The 20527-nt window shown below is 36.6% G+C and overlaps 1 protein-coding gene and 1 non-coding gene across 13 annotated transcripts in view; one reads left to right on the top strand and one right to left on the bottom strand.

The window, feature by feature from the left end:
• The window catches only part of SUCO (SUN domain containing ossification factor), a 78095-nt gene extending 62697 nt beyond the window's left edge, over positions 1 to 15398 (top strand). For 6 of the 12 annotated variants that reach the window (XM_004027909.5, XM_055377829.2, XM_055377822.2 and 3 more), the window contains 5 exons: positions 3644 to 3748; positions 5627 to 5781; positions 6257 to 6348; positions 12308 to 12363; positions 13376 to 15398. In XM_004027909.5, coding sequence (XP_004027958.2) covers positions 3644 to 3748; positions 5627 to 5781; positions 6257 to 6348; positions 12308 to 12363; positions 13376 to 13819 — 852 coding nt within the window. In that variant the 3' untranslated portion in view covers positions 13820 to 15398. Of the gene's footprint in view, positions 1 to 3643; positions 3749 to 5626; positions 5782 to 6256; positions 6349 to 6620; positions 6712 to 12307; positions 12364 to 13375 lie in introns of those variants that run through there. The other 6 variants (XM_063710821.1, XM_063710820.1, XM_055377825.2 and 3 more) reach the window with 2 other exon arrangements.
• A 1591-nt stretch (positions 15399 to 16989) lies between these two features.
• On the bottom strand, positions 16990 to 17096 carry LOC115932260 (U6 spliceosomal RNA). Its single transcript, XR_004068563.1, has one exon. It is a non-coding gene; the product is annotated as a U6 spliceosomal RNA (small nuclear RNA).
• Between the last annotated feature and the right edge of the window lie 3431 nt (positions 17097 to 20527).

Below are 20527 nucleotides of genomic sequence, written 5' to 3'. Positions count from 1 at the left end.
TTTGTGGTTTTATCTTCCTTTGGTCTTTGATGATGGTAACGTACAGATGGGGTTTTGGTGGCATGTCCTTCCTGTTTGGTAGTTTTCCTTCTCACAGTCAGGACCCTCAGCTGCAGGTCTGTTGGAGTTTGCTGGAGGTCCACTCCAAACTCTGTTTGCCTGGGTATCACCAGTGGAGGCTGCAGAACAGCCAATATTGCAGAATGGCAAATGTTGCTGCCTGATCCTTCCTCTGAAAGCTTTGTCTCAGAGGGGCACCCGGCCCCATATGAGGTGTCAGTTGGCCCCTACTGCGAGGTGCCTCCCAGTTAGGCTACACGGGGGTCAGGGACCCACTTGAGGAGGCAGTCTGTTCATTCTCAGATCTCAAAACTCCATGCTCGGAGAACCACTACTCTCTTCAAAGCTGCCAGACGGGGACGTTTAAGTCTGCAGAAATTTCTGCTGCCTTTTGTTCAGCTATGCCCTGCCCCCAGAGATGGAGTCTACAGAGGCAGGCAGGCCTCCTTGAGCTGCGGTGGGCTCCACCCAGTTCGAGCTTCCTGGCTGCTTTGTTTACCTACTCAAGCCTCAGCAATGGCAGATGCCCCTCCCCTAGCCTCACTGCTGCCTTGCAGTTCAATCTCAGACTGCTATGATAGCAGTGAGCGAGGCTCTGTGGGCATGGGACCCTCCGAGCCAGGCGCGGGATATAATCTCCTGGTGTGCTATTTGCTAAGACCATTGGAAAAGCACAGTGTTAGGGTGGGAGCATCTCGATTTTCCAGGTACCATCTGTCACAGCTTCCCTTGGCTAGGAAAGGGAATTCCCTGACCCTTGCGCTTCCCGGGTGTGGCGGTGCCCCGCCCTGCTTTGGCTCACACTCCATGGGCTGCACTCACTGTCCAACAAGCCCCAGTGAGATGAACCCAGTACCTCAGTTGGTAATGCAGAAATCACCCGTCTTCTGCGTCACTGATGCTGGGGGCTGTAGACTGGAGCTGTTCCTATTCGGCCATCTTGGAACCTTCCAAGAAAGTTTTCTTGAGCATTATTCATAGTACATTGTGTGTGTGTGTTAAATAGAAACATAGAGGACTTTCCTGCAACTTTGTTAAACTCTAAAATTTTTTTGTGTGTATTTTTTTTTAATGTAGATAATCTTATTGACTGCAAGTAAGAACAGCTTTGTTTCTTCTTTTTGATCGTCATACCTTTTTTTCCCCCCCTATCTCTTGGCTAGAGCCATATAGTGATACAATAGGACTGGTAATTATGACCGTTCCCCTATCTTGCTGATTTTAAGGGAACTATTTCAGTATTGCACCTCTAGTGTGATATGTGTGTTGTCACATAATAAAGAAATTTTACACTTTTCTAAAAGGTTATTTGGGTCTCGGGGATGGTGAAGTGAGGAGGCCTTATACTGCGGAGTTTTGTTAGGTGCATCTTACTCTCCTATTCATGGCACATTATAAATTGGAGATACACTTTGCGAATATTTTCTCCCAATCCATTACTTGTTTTCTTATTCTCTTTACAGTGTGGTTTGAAGGGCAGAAGTTTTTGATTTGTTGAAGCCCAATATATCAGTTTTCTCTTTGCTCTATGAAATATTTGCCTAACGCAAAATCACAAAGATTTTTTCCTTTGTTTTTTCTAGAAGCTTAATAGTTTAGTTTTATATTAGGCCAATGATTCATTTTGAGTTAACTTTGATGTGTTACTGGGTATGGATCAAAGTTCTTTTTGGAAAGTCAGGGTTAGAAGAGCAAAGCATATAGACATCCATTTGTTCTAGAATCATTCGTTGGAATGAGTGTCCTTTCTCCACAGAATTTCCTTTGTACATTTGATAAAAATCAGTTAACCATATATATGTGGGTCTGTTTCTGGGCTTTTGTTCTATTGATCTGCTTGTCTATCTTTAAGGTAATAACACGATGTTATGTTTGTTGTAGCTTTATATTAACATTTTTAGTCAGGTAATGTTAAGTCCTCCAATTTTATTCTTTTACAAGGTTGTTTTGGCTGTAGTAGTTTTTTGCGTTTCTGTGTGGATTTTAGGCTCAGCTTGTTAATCTCTACCAAAAAAAAATTGAATCTTGATTGGGATTGTGTTGATGAATTTATAGATTAATTTGCATAATGTCATCTTAATATTAAGGTTTCTGACTCATGAACACAGTGTGTTATTTAGCTTTCATTAGTTTGAATACGAATGCCCCTTCCTCTGTATTTTCTCTTTGCTGATATGTAGCATCTGTCTTGTGTCTCAAAGACTTATGTAAGTACTTTTCAACAATGTTGTATATTAATAGTATTGGAAGTTAATCCTGATTAGAAGTGTTAACTTACTAACTTTAATAGCTTGTCCTTTAAATGTTTATAACTGTCTTGAATTCATCAGAGTCAAATGTAAGTCAGGATTCAAAAGAAACAATTTAAAAAGTCACATTTAGCATTTTGGAAAGATGAAGTAGGATAGAAAGTACCATAGTGGATCATAGTAAGGGAAGTAAGTGAAATATTTTATTACAGTTTTATACACCCCCCCTCTCCACACACAGGTACACAGCTTTTTAAAAAAGTTTTTGAATCAAAATATGAAAAACTTAGGTCTAGAATAATAAATAGTTATGTAGATATTTCATATAAGGTCCTAAAAGAGTTTTAGATTTCCTTGACTTCTTCCTGCCCTCGTTTCCTCCTCCCTAACTTTATTAAAAGTTCAAATTTTCGACCATCCTGGCTAACACGGTGAAACCCCATCTCTACTAAAAATACAAATAATTAGCCGGGCATAGTGGCGGGCACCTGTAATCCCAGCTACTCGGGAGGCTGAGGCAGGAGAATGGCATGAACCCGGGAGGCGGAGCTTGCAGTGAGCTGAGATTGCGCCACTGCACTCCAGCCTGGGCGAGAGAGCGAGACTCTGTCTCAAAAAAAAATAAAAGTTGAAATTTTCAGTTAAAGTCTCCCTAATACAGGGTCATAACTATGATTGTGATGTAGAATTCCCTAAAGTATGCATACAAACTATATTATAAATAAGACATCTTTGTTGATTATAAAAGTTTCTAAAATTCAGTGCTGCCTAAAACAGATGGAAAGATAGGCATTTTTGATGCATTTCTTTCATTGGTGATATTTTAGCATTGGTTGGATGAACAATTATGGATATTTCACTATGTACCATCCTAAGTTCCAATATAATATGCTATGAAGGAAATTTTTAAAACTTGGTTTTGGGCCTACTTTATAACCAAAAAAGTTCAATTTGTCTTTGCACCAACTGCTTTGCTTTAAAAACACTGACTTTTTAAATATTTCTGGTTATATGCTAGTTTATATATATGGAACACATGTTCATTTGAAAAGTAATTTATCAAATTCTGTTATACAGTATTTCACATTGTAGCAGTGGGTGACAAAAATAAATAAATAATAATTCTTGTTGGGGAGGGTTAGACACAGTCCCAGATACTTCGTGTTTTGTTTATTTCTAAAATTTCTGTTCAAAGTTTACTTACTCATTGAGATTCCTATTAATACATTTGTTTTGGAATAACTTAATGGTTTTTTTTAGATTATTTGACTTCAATTTATAATGTTAATAGTTTGTAGTTAATATTCAAAAAAAAATAAATTCCTTTATCATAGGATCAGCGGCAAACTGAAGCCATCCAGTTGCTACAGGCACAGCTGACCAACATGACACAGCTTGTTTCAAATTTATCAGCAACAGTAGCAGAATTGAAACGGGAGGTAATTGTTATTGGTGGTATTGCGAGACCCAATGCATGTATAGAGGTTGTCATAAAGCCAGGCTTGTTAACATGAACATGGTACCTAAAACTTTGACCAAACAAAATTGTCATTTGTAGTGAACTTTTTCAAAAACCAGAATATGGCATTTTTAAGTTTTGAAAATATATTATCATAGTCTTTTGTAAAATATGGCTTTCATAATTTAGGCCATACCTATAATATAGGTATAAAACTTCTAGCAGGCCTTTTGTAAGCATTGATAGTAGCAACACGTACCTCATTTTCAATTCAAAAAGGCCTATAAAGTTGCTTAACAAAGCAAACATTTCATTGATTTAAAAACTTTTTATTGAGCATCTAGTGTATGTGAAGTGCGAGCTGTACACTCCTAGGTTGTGGTATACGGTAGTTAATAGTCCCTGGCCTCACAGGGTTTACGTCCTGGGGGAGGGATAGAATACATTTAGTAAATAAATAAATAGATGATAATTTCTCCTAGTGATACGTACTATGAAGAAAATTAAATGTGTGTATGTGTGTAGGGTGGTAGCAGTAAGGGATGCTGCTTTAGTTAGAGTGATCTTGGAAGGCTTATCTGAGGAGGTGGTATTACAACTAAGTACTCAAGAGGAGTTAGCAGCCACACATTGCCTGGAATGATAACAAACCTGTTTCTAGCAGAACTAGGGCAAAGGACTGGAGAGTAGAAACAGTGTAATGTGTTTGACAGCAGAAAGAAAGCTGGTATGGCTGGAGCAGAGTGAGTGAGAAAAGTGAAGCTGAGAAATGGGTTCAAGATATTGGCAGAGGCCTGGTCATGTAGGACTTTGTAGACAATTTAGAGTTTGAATTTTATTTGAATCTTTGTATCATTAGAAGTATTAAGAAGTGATATGGGTCATGTCATTAATGCTTAGCACTTTGAGAAACTCTCCATTTGTTGCTTTGTGGAGAATTGCCTGTTGGGGAACAGCAGGAGCAGAAGCAGACAGGAAACCAATTAAGAGGTAATTGCAGGCCAGGCATGATGGCTTTTGCCTGTAATCCCAGCGCTTTGGGTGGCCCAGGCGGTCAGATCACTCAAGGTCAGGAGGTGGAGACCAGCCTCGCCAACATGATGAAACGCCGTCTCTTCTAAGAATACAAGAAAATTAGCCGGTGTGGTGGCATGTGCCTGTAATCCCAGCAACTTGGGAGCTTGGGAGGCCAAGGCAGGAGAATTAGTTGAACCCAGGAGGTGGAGGTTGCGGTAAGCCAAGGTCACACCACTGCATTCCAGCCTGGGCAACAGAGCAAGGCTCTGTCTCAAAAAAAAAAAAAAAAAAGTAATTGCAGTAGCCTGGATGAGGTGGTATTGACTTAGAGTAGGATTCTAAAAGTGGAGAACAGTGTAAACTTGTTGAATTCAGAATATTTGTAAGTTGTAGAAAGATAAGCCTTAAGGAACTAAGGTTGATCTCTAAGTTTTGGGCTTACATAACTGGGTGGTTGATAGTTCATTTTATAAGATGGGAAAGACTGGGTAAAAGCACAACTATTTTTTCTCCTTGAGGAGGAGATAGTGTAAATGGAAAGACAAACAAAATGTGACAAAATGTTAACAATTGGTGAGATAGATAAAGGTGTAAATATATTTCTTGTTTTATTTCCAAAACTTTTCCATAGGTTTCACTCCTATAGAAAGAATTGGAATGCTGCAAAGAATTTTTTTTCTTTAATGTCATAGTTTATTTTCAAAGAGCATGCCCTGCATTTCTGGTCTTTGAAGCACATTAAAAAAATACTTAAAATGATTTGTCCTTTGAATTTTAGATACCTTATATTTTTCCTAATATGATTTCCTATGATTATTATTTAACCCTCTTCTCATCTCAGGTTTCAGATCGACAAAGCTATCTTGTCATATCTTTGGTTCTTTGTGTTGTCTTGGGACTGATGCTTTGTATGCAGCGTTGTCGAAATACTTCTCAATTTGATGGAGATTATATTTCAAAACTTCCTAAAAGTAATCAGTATCCAAGCCCTAAAAGGTAATATCAGCATTATATTTCACAATTTTATTTTTTTACTATGCTTTATATATTTTTGAGAAATTTTAAGCAAATAAAGGGAGACTGAGGTAATTTCTTTCCCTATATGATTATCTTGAAACCAAAACATTAAAAACATCATTCGATAGTAAGGTGGTCCTATGCCTAACCTGGCTCTGTAGACTATAGTAGAGAAAACACTAATAGTAAGTGCATGAAACCCCTGAAATATTTGGTTGAGAAAGATGCTTAAATGTGGAATTCAAAGGAAGAAGAGAATACTATTTTAATACAGTACCTTTTAGACAAAGATCTCTAAATTTTTTTGCCACCTGTATTAGCAATAACTGGAGTGTTAGAGTTAGTCCCGTGTGGTATGTACAGTTCTCAATAACCTCTGTGTAGCCTCAACAAAAGAGTAAATTATATATGCTTTACTCGTTGTAACCAATATGTATTTTTCTTAATGTGTTAGGTGTTTCTCTTCCTATGATGATATGAATTTGAAAAGAAGAACTTCATTCCCACTCATGAGATCCAAGTCTCTACAGTTAACTGGCAAAGAAGGTAGATTTTTGTGGATATATAATATGTATATATAAACATGAAACTAGCTTCTGGCATAAATATAATGTCAGTGTTGTGTTCATGACCATCTGCAACAAAAAATGGATACAAGTAGCCTTTGTCTTTGTGCTGTGTCAAGCCACTTTATCATTTTCACATTTTATATCTGTCTTTGTTCCTAAAAGCCCAGAGGGTAGGGAGGGGGGCTTAGTTTAATTAGCAGCTGGTAGCTTTGTTTGCACATGCTCCTGTTTAGAAGTATTTCTTTTTAGAAAGGGATGTTTGAGAAAGTTCAACAGATATGGAAAACCTGAATGTGCTCCCATAGCATCCTGTGCTTTTCTGCCTCCTCTTCTTATACAGGTAGGACCCCTTTTGTCTCCAGTTTAGGACTATGAGGCACTTTCTGAACAAAAATCTGGTCTCTTTTTTTTAGCCCCAGAACCTATAATTAGGTTCCATTGTCTAACACTAAATAAATACTTACATTTAAATGAATGGATGTGTACTGAGTGGATATTTTCCTATTTCAGTATCTTGTAATTAATGCATATTAATAGAATTAGAAATTTGTTTTCATACTAATATTAAAATAACTAAATTAATTACATATTTTATTTAGGAGTGCTTTCTTAATAATCGTTGGTTGTAGGATTTAGTAACTGAGTAGCATGTTTCAATTGATTAAATTATTCAAGTAATCATTCCTGGGCTTCACTGGTATATTATTATCACAAAGCTTTACAGACTTAACCCATTACATGTGTTTACTTAAAGCTAGTAAATCTCTTCTTCCTCCTTGCTTTTTTCTTTTTCTTTTGGTTGATATGTCTTTTTATAAGTGAAATTTTTAATTTAAGTATAATTATGTGTAAAACGTAATGAATTTTCACAAACAATACAGCTGTGCAAATAACACCTAAATTAAGAAGTAGAACATGAGCACCTCAAAAACTTCCTTGTGCTCTTTTAGTCACTGCCCATCCTTTCCCAGAGTAGCCAGTATTTTGATGTCTAACCATTGTGAGATTCACCATGCCATTGACTATAGGCATTTGTTTATTTTCGTTCCTTATAGTATTCCATTGTATAGGTATACTGTACATTATTCATTTACATTTAGATTATTTTCATTTTGAGGTTGTTACATACTTTTGGTAAACACCTGTGCGTTTCTGTTGGGTATACACTGGAAATGGGATTGGTGAATCATAGGGTATGTGTGTGTTCAGCTTTAGTAAATACTGTCATACAATTTTCCACACTGTTTTATGAATTTGCCCTTCTATCAGCTGCGTATGAGAGTTACAGTTACTTCATATTCTAAACATTCCTTATTTGAGGTATACCCATGCAATTAGGAAATATGTTAGATTTTTACTTCTCAGCATTTCTAGTCTTAAGTGAAATCGTGACTATCTTACCATTTCTCTTCTCTTTATCCAATTTTTTAGGGCCAAACAGAGTAGCTTTTTGCACCTGATAATAGAATTACTTCTATTTTAAACAACAGTGTCATCTTGGTGTATCTTTACCAGTAAAGAAAGTTGAGTAGAGTAGGTAGGAGACTGACTTTAGTCCTGATTCTACCAATAGTTAATTCATTTATTTCTTCTGTTGTTTGATAAGTTCTGTTGTTATGGCATTTATCATAGTATGCTTTGATTTTACCTATTTTTACTTGCCTTATTTTCACTTCTAAGCTCTGTGGGAGAGACCATGTCTTTTTCTTATTGTGATAAAAAGCACATAAAATTTATCATTTTAACAGTTTTTAAGTGCACAGTTCATTAGTAGTAAGTATATTTACATTGTTGTGAAGCAGATCTTCCGAATGTTTTCGTCTTGCAAACCTGAACTCTGTGTCCATTAACCAATTCCCCTTTTCTCCCTCTCTCAGTCCCTGGCAACCACTATTCTATTTTCTGTTTCTATGAATTCAACTACTTCAGATACCCCATATAAGTGGATTCATACAGTATTTGTCTTTCTGTGATTGGCTTATTTCACTCAACATAATGTCCTCAAGGTTCATCTACATTATAGCATGTGACAGAATTTTTTTCCTATTAAAGGGTGAAATAATATTCCATCCATTGTATTTATGTACCTCATTTCCTTTATCCATTCATCTGTAAGTGGACATTTGGATTGCTTCCCCTCTTGGCTGTTGTTTGAGTAGTGCTGTTCAGGGGTATACAAATATCTCTTTGCTCATTTTTTAGTTGGATTGTTTGACTTTTTTGTTTTTAAGTTCAGGGAATTCTTTATAACCTCCGTTATGGATTATAACCCCCATTAGATAATATGGTTTGCGAATATTTTCTTTCATCCTTTAGGTTGCTTTTTCACTGTTTTGATTGTGTCCTTGGATGTACAGTTTTTAAGTTCAACGAAGTCCCATTTGTCTATTGTATTTTTGTTGCCTGTACTTTTGGGTCATATCCAAGAAATCATTATCAAGTTCAAGGTCATGAAGCTTTTCCCCTGTTTTCTTCCAAGACTTTTATAGATTTATGTCTTTAATCTATTTTGTGTTAATTTTTGTATATAGTATAAGGGTTCAGTTTCATTCTTTTGAGTGTGAATATTCAGTTTTTCCAGCACCATTTGTTGAAGAGACTGTCCTTTTCCCATTGAGTGGTCTTTGCACCCTTCTTAAAAATGAGTTGACCATGTACATGAGGGCTTATCTCTGTGTTCTTTATTTTGTGCCATTGGTGTATTTGTCTGTGTTTATGCCAGTACTCTACCACTTTGATTACTGTACCTTTGTAATGTGTTTTGAAATCTGGAAGTGTGAGTTATCTAACTTCATTCTTTTTAAAATTATTTTCCTTATTTGAGGTCGCTTGAGATTTTATGTGAATTTTAGGGTGAACTTTCTATATAAGCAATGTCGTTTTACTAGTTCACTTGCAGATTATTTTGGATTTTCAGTGAATACAGGTACGTATACTGAGAACAAAGACAGTTTTGTTTTTTCCTTTGCAGTCCTTATAGCTTTTATTTCCTTTGCTTTCTTAACTGTGTTAGCTTGCATTTTCAGCAATGTTAAATAAAAGTGATTGACAGGCATCTTTGTCTTGTTCCAAAGGGAAAGCTTACAGTGTTTTATTGCTAAGATTGTATTTGTCATAGATGTTTTGTGGATTTTTTATTCTGTATTTTGTCATTATGTGTTACCTATTGTCATAGGTATTTTATAAATTTTTTTATATTATATTTTATTTCCATTTTTGATGTTACAAACATGAATTATATTAGATTTTCTAATGTTAAACTTATATTGCATTGTTAATACCAGTTGCTCATGATATACGTGTGTGAATTTTGTACATATTATTTCTACATAATTTTGTTAGATAATTATTTAGAAATTTTGCATCTATATGAATAAGATTGGCGTGTAATATTTTCTCATGTTGGATTTTGGTGTGTAAGGGTTATAAAAATTAGATGGGCAGGGGTATCCCTTTTTATTTTTATTTTTTTTCCCCCTTCCATGCTTTCATTAAGATTTTTTATTGGGGAGGAAGTAAATATTCCCTTTTACTGCCATTATGTTGGAAGTTGTGTACTGGTTCTGTTCTTTTACTAGTTACCCTAGAAGTCACAAGTATTAATGTTTGCCAAAGTCTCAAGTTCATCAATACTTGTATCTTCTCCTTAACAATACATAGATCTTAAAACTCTTATTTGTCCCAAGCCTTATTTATGTTACTGTTCTTGTATATTTTAATTCTATTCTTTCTGCTTAATTTTAACTCAACAAGGTATTTCTTTTTACACTTAATGTTCATTTAAATTTACCCCACGTTTACTAATTTTTTTATTCTTCAGAGCTTTCATTTGTCATTAGTTAAAACTGAAATATTCTCCTCTTCTTTTTCTTTATCATTTTGAGATTCGTGAGGCTCTTTGGAGCTCTGGATTTGTAGGTTTCTTTTACTGGTTATTGAGAAATTCTCAACCATTATTTTTTCGTCCCAGATATTCCCTGTGCCCCAGTCTCTTTTAGATTCTCATATTTAATTAAACATATTACTTCTCCGTATATCTTCCCTGTCTTGTAAACATTCCACCTTTTTGACTTTTTATGCTGTGTTTTGGATGATATCTTCTGATGTGTTTCCAGGCCAGCAGTCTTACTGTTGCAAATTTATTCGTTGGGTTTTCAATTTCAGTTATTTTTTCCATTTCCAGGAGTTCTTTTTGTATTTTTTAAAATTCCAGGTCTGTATCTTCCTTGTTATATGTTTCCTGCAGATATTTTCAAGCTTATTTTCTAGATATATTAAGCATAATTGTCTTTATAGTTTGTGTTTGATAAATCTAATATCTTAAATTTTTGTGAGTCTGTTCATTGTCTTTGTAAGCTCTTACTCAGGGTATGTTGTGTCTTTGTGTGCTACTTTTTCTCTTTGAAAAGTTATTTGTAGGGATAATTTGAGGCCTAGAATATAGGTTCTTATTTGAGAGGGAATTTGTGTGTGTATTACATTCATGTAATACATTACATTCATGTAATACCTTACATTCATGACTTGTGGTTTGTTGGGCCACCAGGTGATGATAATTTGGACTGCAAGTTCATGCATGGCTTCATTCTTTCCCTGAGAATATAGTCCTTTGGAGTCTCAGTTTACTGTACACAGGGAGATGTTATCTTATTACACTAAACTTTGGGTGGGCCCTAGGACCTGATTTCTGATCCATTCCCTTATGTTACCATCAGAACCAAAGTTCATATATTCTTGTGTTGGCAAATGTTTTCAGGGCAAAAATGACTTTTGTCTTCTACTTGACTGTCCGGGTTCCCACTTTTCTTTCAGTTTTAGCCTAGGGATTACTTTCTTGGCAGCTTTTCAATGCTTTTAGTGATTTTTTTTTAAAAAAACAAACTATCATTACTTAGTTGCTTTCATTGTAGAGGTTGATCTGAATAACATAACTGTTTCTAGAAATAGACATCATTATTAAAGTAAATTAAGATTAGTAATCTGGTAGAAATGACTGTTTAGGGGGATGTTTTGATATTTTCATATATTTGATGACTTTCTCAATAAATCTCTGAAATATAATGTAAAAGATTATAATTGGTTGAATTGTATTAATAAGTTTCCCAAATGTGTAGAGCTTCTGTAGTGAATTTGCTATGTGTAAGCTTTTGTCTCTGTCAGACCTTAAATTGTTTATTTTTAGTGGATTGAATAGGACTAAAGTCTCATAGCCTTTTAAAAATGTGTGTCTATTTTGTCAGTGTGGGAGTGGGGTGGGGATATATCTTGAAGCTGCTTAGAGTAATGAAACCTTAGAAACTTTGGGCTAAAACTAATAAATCTAATTTACTCACTATGCCAGAAGTGTTCATTCATTATTGCTTAGTGATATATATTGCATGTTCAAGCTGTTTTTAGATTGGGATTTCATAGTTTTGATCATAGTAATAAACAGAGAAAAATATCTTGGATCTCTTTTTGTGTTTATTTCTCTAACTGGCTTCCAAACACGGTCACGACTACTTGTTGCACATTGTTAATCTACCTTTGTGACACAGTTTAGAGGCTAGTCTTTTAGGGAAGTATTCAAATGATCTGTAGGTTTGGTGTTAGCTTACCCAGGAATGTTTCTTTTCTTATCAGGTAAAAGAGTGAGGCTGGGCCCAAAGAAAGATCCTTATTGTATTGGTTGATAACCAGCTACTCGTTAACAACTTAAGGAAGTATAGTTATTTGAAGACGACCAGTCAAGTATAGGAATCATATCATCTTCCACCTTGCCTCTTTTTGCTTACTAATTTAAATGCATAAATATGTAGTTAACCTGATACAAATTCATTGGTTCTATTACTAGAGGATAATAAGGAATGATTTGTCTTATTTCAGTGTTTAATTTTAGCAAATCCACCAAATCCACTTTACATTTTACATCTGCTTTTTTTTTATTTTACTTACAGTAGACCCAAATGATTTGTACATTGTAGAACCCCTCAAGTTTTCTCCAGAAAAGAAGGTAATTGTTTATTTCTTTTTAAGTTTATTGCTATGTTTTGTGATAATAAATGAAGAAAAGAGGTTGAAAGGTTTAAGGTAATTACCTTTAAGTAGTCCTTAACTGAATGTTTATTTTCTATCATGATAATGTTGTAAATAAATATTAACAGGGGTCAGCAAGCTGTGACCCACAGGCCATATGGGCCGTGAGCCAGATAGGTTTTCTCATTTTTAAAGAGTGATAAAACAGAACAGCATGCAAGAGAGAAAATGTGTGACCTGCAAAGCCTAAAATATTTACTGTCTGACCCTTCACAAAAAAAATTTGTTGATCCTTGGATGATTGTCATTATTTATTACCGAATGCATGCCAAGCACAGAGCATGCACCATTCCTCTAATCCTCACCACAACCTGAAGATGATGTTATCCTCATTTTTTTTTTAATGAAAAAACAGCAACTCAGAATGTACTTAGGATTTTTTGGCTTCGAAGTCTTTGCTTTTTCATTTTGCCTTTCAAATTAAGTTATACTAATTTTAGTTGTAATTTCATCTAGGTGAAAGAACTTGGGCTTTGTAGGCAAATAGCCTAAGATTCATTCTCAACCCGGCTGCTTCCTACATTGTAACTTGGGCAAAGAACCAAACATCTGAACCTTGCTTTTCTCATTTAAGAATCAAGGATGAAATACTGACCTTTCAGGGTTAATAGCTGCCATAATACATGAAAGCAGCCTGTATGCTATCTGGCAGTTAGTAGGTATTCAGATATTAGTATCACTCCCTAAACCTATATTCATAGGTAGCAGGTAAGCAATTTAAAGAGTTTTGATTCAGTAGTATTTACAAAATGGGAAGGTGATGTTAGTATCTGTATAGAACATAACAATGTATGTGTTCTGTGCTGTTTATAATACTGTTTTACTTTTCACCAGGAGGTGGCACTTCTCTATTAGCTCAGCTCTCTAGGTGTTTGATAAGGTTACTATGGGAAGTATCATTACTAACTTTTCTTTTACTTGTGTTGTAGAAGAAGCGCTGCAAGTACAAAATTGAAAAAATTGAGACCATAAAGCCTGAAGAACCATTGCACCCCATAGCCAATGGAGACATAAAAGGAAGAAAGCCCTTTACGAACCAGAGAGATTTTTCTAATATGGGAGAAGTTTATCACTCTTCTTATAAAGGTCCTCCATCTGAAGGAAGCTCAGAAACTTCATCACAGTCAGAAGAGTCCTATTTTTGTGGCATTTCAGCTTGCACAAGTCTGTGCAATGGACAGTCTCAAAAGACAAAAACTGAGAAGAGGGCTTTAAAACGAAGGCGATCTAAAGTCCAAGACCAAGGAAAATTGATAAAAACTCTAATACAGACTAAGTCGGGATCATTGCCGAGCCTGCATGACATAATCAAAGGAAACAAAGAGATCACCGTGGGAACATTTGGTGTTACAGCAGTCTCGGGACATATCTAAAATTAATTGAACTTTTCATACAGAAGACTTTTTTTGTTGTTGTTCTTTGAAGAACAGTCTGTGGTATTTGAAGGGTTTGGGGGAGGGAGAAAATATTAATGGGAAAGGCATTCAGAAATTATGGTTTCTGCGTTTTTAAAAAGTAGATGGGATTGTGTCAATCTTGGTTAATGAGCTACAGTTTTACAAAGCTGATCACTTCCTATAAGGACAATGGTAGACATTTTATAAAGATGTTTTTTCACAAGATTAATTACTGGGACAAAAGTAATTTGGAAGCCCAGTTCCTTAGGTGGGATAGGAATGAAAGCCTAAACCTCTTCCTTTAGCTTTGTTCCTATTTCTTGCACCTTCCCATATTTATGTGCCTTTTGTCTATTTATAATGCCACTGGAAGAGGAGGGATAACTTTTTCTGTTATTTGATTTCTTTTATAACTTTGTTAGGTTTTTGAAGCTGCAAACACTACAATGCTTTGAGGGGGTCTGTGCCTGAAGCTCAGCAGTGTGGGTCAGACAGTCTAAAGATCCTAAAAACTTGCCAACTGGATCTTTGTTTAGCAAACTCACTGGAAATGAACACTTAATGGAATTTTTAAGTCTGTTCTGTTAGGTAGATGGTGATGCTCTTGTTATTTTCACTTATTCAGACTGGATTACTTCTTACTTAGTTACTAACTCAATGAGGAAAAATCCCTACAGGATCTTTTTTTGCAAACAACTGATATATGCAGACAAATTTTTGACAAATTCACCTTTTAAACACACTTAACCATTTGTGAAGGTTTTCTTTAGCTTACATTTTAAACATACACAATAAACACTAATCCTCCAAACTTTCACTGTTTTTATTAGTATGAATATAAAATTTGAAGGTTTGGCCAATTAGTGCAAGTCTCATGATATAATCACTGCCTGCGTACATATGCACAGATCCAGTTAGTGAGTTTGTCAAGCTTAATCTAATTGGTTAAGTCTAAAGAGATTATTATTCCTTGATGTTTGCTTTGTATTGGCTACAAATGTGCAGAGGTAATACATACGTGATGTCGATGTCTCTGTCTTTTTTTTTTTTGTCTTTAAAAAATAATTGGCAGCAACTGTATTTGAATAAAATGATTTCTTAGTATGATTGTACAGTAATGAATGAAAGTGGAACATGTTTCTTTTTGAAAGGGAGAGAATTGACCATTTATTGTTGTGATGTTTAAGTTATAACTTATTGAGCACTTTTAGTAGTGATAACTGTTTTTAAACTTGCCTAATACCTTTCTTGGGTATTGTTTGTAATGTGACTTATTTAAAGCCTTTTTTGTTTGTTTAAGTTGCTGCTTTAGGTTAACAGCGTGTTTTAGAAGATTTAAATTTCTTTCCTGTCTGCACAATTAGCTATTCAGAGCAAGAGGGCCTGATTTTATAGAAGCCCCTTGAAAAGAGGTCCAGATGAGAGCAGAGATAACAGTGAGAAATTATGTGATCTGTGTGTTGTGGGAAGAGAATTTTCAATATGTAACTACGGAGCTGTAGTGCCATTAGAAACTGTGAATTTCCAAATAAATCTGAACACTTGTCTTTATTAATTACTGGCTCTTCTGTCTTTTAAAAGAGAACTCAGAAATTATTAATCTTTGAACAGAGATTTAAGTTTTTGCCACTTTTAAAGCTAAATGTAGCAGCATTCCATTCAATATTGATCACATTTCAGCCAACTACAAAATGATGGTACTTTTACATAAACATTTTGCTCCCTATGCTATCAGAATTTCAGTTTTTCATATCTAAATACAGCATAACATTTTGTAACATGAGGTTTATTTTTTCCTCTCACATAACTACATGAGAAAAAAAACTTAAGAAGTGAAAATAATAGATTTATGCCTATTAAGAAGCAAAAACTATATAGATATTTATCCAATGGGATTTTTAGTGTTCCCTGATGATCAACCTCATTTTATTTCTTCTAATGTTAAGTAAAGCATTAAAACAGTATGAAATAAAAGGAAACTAGGGAATTGGTAAGAACAAGGATGCAAAGTAAAACAATTCTTTTAATTGAATTTTTAAAAACATTAAAGTTGTGGCTCACACCTATAATCCTAACACTTTGGGAGGCCGAGGCAGGGGATCATTTGAGGAGTTCGAGACCAGCCTGACCAACATGGTGAAAACCCATCTCTAATAAAAATTTTAAAAAAGTAGCCGGGCATGGTAGCACATGCCTGTAGTCCCAGCTACTCAGGAGGCTGAGGCAGGAGAATTGCTTGAACCTGGGAGGCAGACAGGTTGCAGTGAGCTGAGATTGCACCACTGCACTCCAGCCTGGGTGACAGAGTGAGACTGTCTCAAAAAAAAAAAAAAGTTATGCATACATATAATTTGATAAATTAGTTTTATAAGGCTTGTAAAGTAAGAACAGAAAACAGTTCTCTATTCTGTACCATTTCACTCACACACACACACACACACACACACACTACTAGTACCACCCATCTTTCTCTACCAAAGATTTCTTGCTTCCCAGTGGCAACCATTTTTGATTCCGTCTGCAGTTATTGTGCTTCCCTTACCTTGCTGCTTATTTTTCCATTTTTAGATGTGTCCTCAGTTTGAATATACAAACTTGTAGGCATGAACATGAGATAGATATAAACTTATATTGGTTAATGTAATTGGATAAGTCTATTCAAAATCACACAACAGGACAACTTAGAAGTACTGCTTTTCTTCAACTGATTGATTTTAAAAATTTCAAATCTGTAGATAAGTTGAACACCATGTGCCTTTGCCCAGATTCACCAGTTGCTAATCTTTTTAGTTTTCTTCATGTGTATGTGTTTTATATGTATATGTGTATTATATGTATACCTGTATGTATAAAGATATGTATGTGTGTTATGTGTATATATATAAAGAAACATTTTTTGGTGAGCCATTTGTAAGCAAGTTGGGACATTATGACCCTTTCCCCCTAAATACTGTAGCATATTTTTTCCTAAAGTAAGGACATTCACTTATGTGACCATAATACATGTATAATATGTAAGAAAATTAATAACTCCATAATATCTAATACACAGTATATAGTCAAATTTCTTCAGTTACCCTCATTTGTTTATTTTGGTCCAGGGTCCATTCAAGGTTCATTTGGTTGTATTGTCTATTTAGTGTCTAAAAAAAATAGACTACTTCCTGACTTTGAATATTGTCCTTGTGCAAGGTCCATACTTACTTTCTCTGAATCATCCCAGTTTTAGTGGATGAGCTGCCCAAGTGAGCAGGAAGAGCTTTTTTGAGTAATGTGTTGATGTTGTCACTGAAATTTTATCCCAACCCACGAGTATTTATAGTTAACACATTCTTTAAAATATCCTGTTGGAGCAATAACCTCCTCATTACACTCCACTTAATCTATTACTTTAAAAATTCATATTTCAGGCTGGGTATGGTGGCTCACGCCTATAATCCCAGCATTTTGGGAGGCCGAGGCAGGCGGATCATTTGAGGTCAGGAGTTCGAGACCAGCCTTGCAAACATGGTGAAACCCCGTCTGTACTAAAAATAGAAAAATTAGCCAAGTGTGGTGGTGCACACCTGTAATTCCAGCTACTGGGGAGGCTGAGGTGGGAGAATCCCTTGAACCCAGGAGGCGGAGGTTGCACTGAGCTGAGATCGCACCACTGCACTCCAGCCTGGGCGACAAGAACAAAACTCCATCTCAAAAAAAAAATGATCTTTCAAATATTTGCTTACAACAGAGTTTATTACTGCTATTTTGAAATCATATAGCCTGGGCTACCAAATCTGCTTCATATTTTTTGACAGATCACCAAATACTAAAACCCAAACAAATGCCTTATGTTATAACACTTGTAAGGACTTTTGAGCAAACGTAAGTATTGATGATTTTTTAAAAAGTGAATAAAGAGCAAGTTTTAATCCCAGGATAGTTTAAAATAGCCAGCTCCCCAGGGAAATGGTATATTACACAGTTTAAGAGCAGGTGCTGACTGGGCACAGTGGCTCATACTTGTAATCCCAGCACGTTGGGAGGCCAAGATGGGAGGATCACTTGAGGCCGGGAGTTCAAGACTAGCCTAGACAACATATCAAGACCCCATCTCCATAAAAAGTTTTTAAAAAATAAGCTGGGCATGGCCAGGCGTGGTGGCTCATGCCTGTAATCCCAGCATTTGGGAGGCCGAGGTGGGTGGATCACAAGGTCAGGAGTTCAAGACCAGCCTGGCCAACATGGTGAAACTCCATCTCTACTAAAAAAATACAAAAATTAGCCAGGTATGGTGGCATGCACCTGTAATCCCAGCTACTCGGGAGGCTGAGGCAGGAGAATTGCTTGAACCCAGGAGGTGGAGGTTGCAGTGAGCCGAGATTGTGCCACTGCACTCCAGCCTGGGCAACAGAGTGAGACTCTGTCTCTAAATAAATAAATAAAAGCTGGGCATGGTGGACGACAGAGCGAGACTCTGTAAATAGATAAATAAATAAATAAAAATAAGCTGAGCATGGTGGTCCATGCCTGTAGTCCTACCTACTCAGGAGGCTGAAGCAGGAGGACCACTTGAGCCCAGGAGTTTCAGGTTGCAGTGAGCTATGATTGTACCACTGCACTCCAGCCTAGGCAACAGAGTGAGACCCTGTCTCAAAAGCAAGTGCTTTAAAGTCAGACTGCCTGTTTTCATATGTGCTATCCACCTCTTACTGGGTACGGCATTGGACAAATCACAGTCTCATTAAACATGAGATTTCTCACCTGTAAATGAAGATAAGAGCACCTATTTCAAAGGGTTGCTTTGAGGATCAAGAGTGCTAATAACTGTCATATACATGGCATAGTACACACTAAACATAAGCCATCAGTTTTCAGATGCTCAGGGTTCTGATCCTTGGTTTCTGTACATCTATCAGCAGGGGTCAAGAAAGGAGCTCATTATGCTTGGTGTAAGACTTCCATCATCTCCAGCCTTTCTCCATCATCAGCACCATTTGAAAGGTCAGTAGGGAGTTTTGAGTCCAGTATACTCTGAGAAAGACCACCCCTCAGTTTTGTCATCATGAGGGTCAGTAGGGCAAACCAGAGCTCTGCAGAGCTCCTGCAAAGATGTTGCCACCCCTTTCTACTGCCCAGTATAAAGTCTTGCCAACTTTGTGCCTCAAAACCATTAAGGTGAATTTCATGTCTTAGATTCTTGTTAATTTTATAACCACAAGAAGCCTCATATGACTTGTAACATTCTTTTTTCTGGATCCATATTCCATCCCCAACTCCTAAAACACTTCTGTGCCCTCTGGAACTCTAATCCAGTCATTAGTAAAATTCCCTGGAATCTTTCATTTCTTTCAGCCTTCGCTTTGCCTCTGTTCTATTTGAAACTACTTCCCTGAATCCTTCTCAGGAGGTCACTTTTTTTTCCTATACCCCTCACACCAATGGGCCTGAAGATAGGCTAGTTGTTGTCCTTAATCTTCAATGCCACTATAAGACTACTCTCCACTTTTGCTGAAATTTCTCTTTGAATCTTGTATCAACAAACTATACCACCTGCTGTCTCTCCTTGTTGCAAATGATCCCCTGTTTTCTCTCACCCTTATTCTTGGGGTCACTTATTCCATTGCTGCTTCTGTTGTAATTCTTGATGATTTCAATATCTATCTTACATTAGTTTTTCTAGTTTCTCAGTTCCTTGCTTTCTCTAATGATCTTGTTCTCCAGACTGTATTGGCCACTTACTCCCATGATGAAATCCTAGTTTTTATCACTACCAAAATCCACAATTCTTTCTTAATACGAATTTTAAGCATCTGGTTCTGACTACCACCTCCTGTTTTACTAGCTCATACCCCCTTCCCACCCTAACTCTTAACAATTCTTTCATCCCACCATATCCTACAATCCATTAGTCATACCAATGGGACAGCCCAGTATAAAGGGGTCCCTGGAGAAACTATGACCAGCCTGTGCACTGAGAGAACACGTTGGAGCTACAAAAGTTTGTGCCCTTTGCAGTGGAGAGGAGCTTGGCCTCTCCTGTTCTGGATTGGAACCTGGCATTGAATCTGTGAGGCAGGAAACTGGCTAGCAGGACTCTTGCTTTGCTGAGAGTTCCTCTTTCCCTTTATTTCCTCTTCACCCAATAAATTCCATTTTTCTCAACCTTCAAAGTGTCTGTGAGCCTAATCTCTCATGGTCATGTGACAAGGACCTTGTTTTTAGCTGAACTAAGTAAGGAGAAAGTCCTAAAACAGCGTTGGCACCCAACATGGGGCTTAAGAAAGGGTGACTGAGATGCAAACCAAGAAATCTCTCCCTTTCACTTCTAAGTGTTTTCATCTTTGGACTTCTGAGGGTAGGGGAAACCAGGTCCTCACCCCCATTACTCCCAGGGTCAGGGGTCTTTCCATGGCCTTTTCCTTCCTTTTTCTGGATGGACAGGTGAACAGTGGCTCCTCACTCCCCCTCCCTTCCCAGTTGGGGCTGGGGAATGCCACACATTAACAGTGTCTTCATCTTCCCCTGCGAAGGAGTTCAACTCTCATCTGATAGCAATTAAGTTTCTCCCTCCGGAAGAGGAACCCAGTTGCGTAAGAATAAGAGGTTCTCCCCTAGGCATTTTTAAAGTGTTTTTTTTTTCCTTCCTTTTCTCCACCAGGTCAAGAGTTGACTTTTAAGAAAGGTTTTTTTCCTCTTAGAAGA

This window comes from Gorilla gorilla, chromosome 1 (assembly GCF_029281585.2).
Source record: "Gorilla gorilla gorilla isolate KB3781 chromosome 1, NHGRI_mGorGor1-v2.1_pri, whole genome shotgun sequence".
Taxonomy (NCBI): domain Eukaryota; kingdom Metazoa; phylum Chordata; class Mammalia; order Primates; family Hominidae; genus Gorilla; species Gorilla gorilla.
This window is presented reverse-complemented; position numbering and strand designations above follow the sequence as displayed.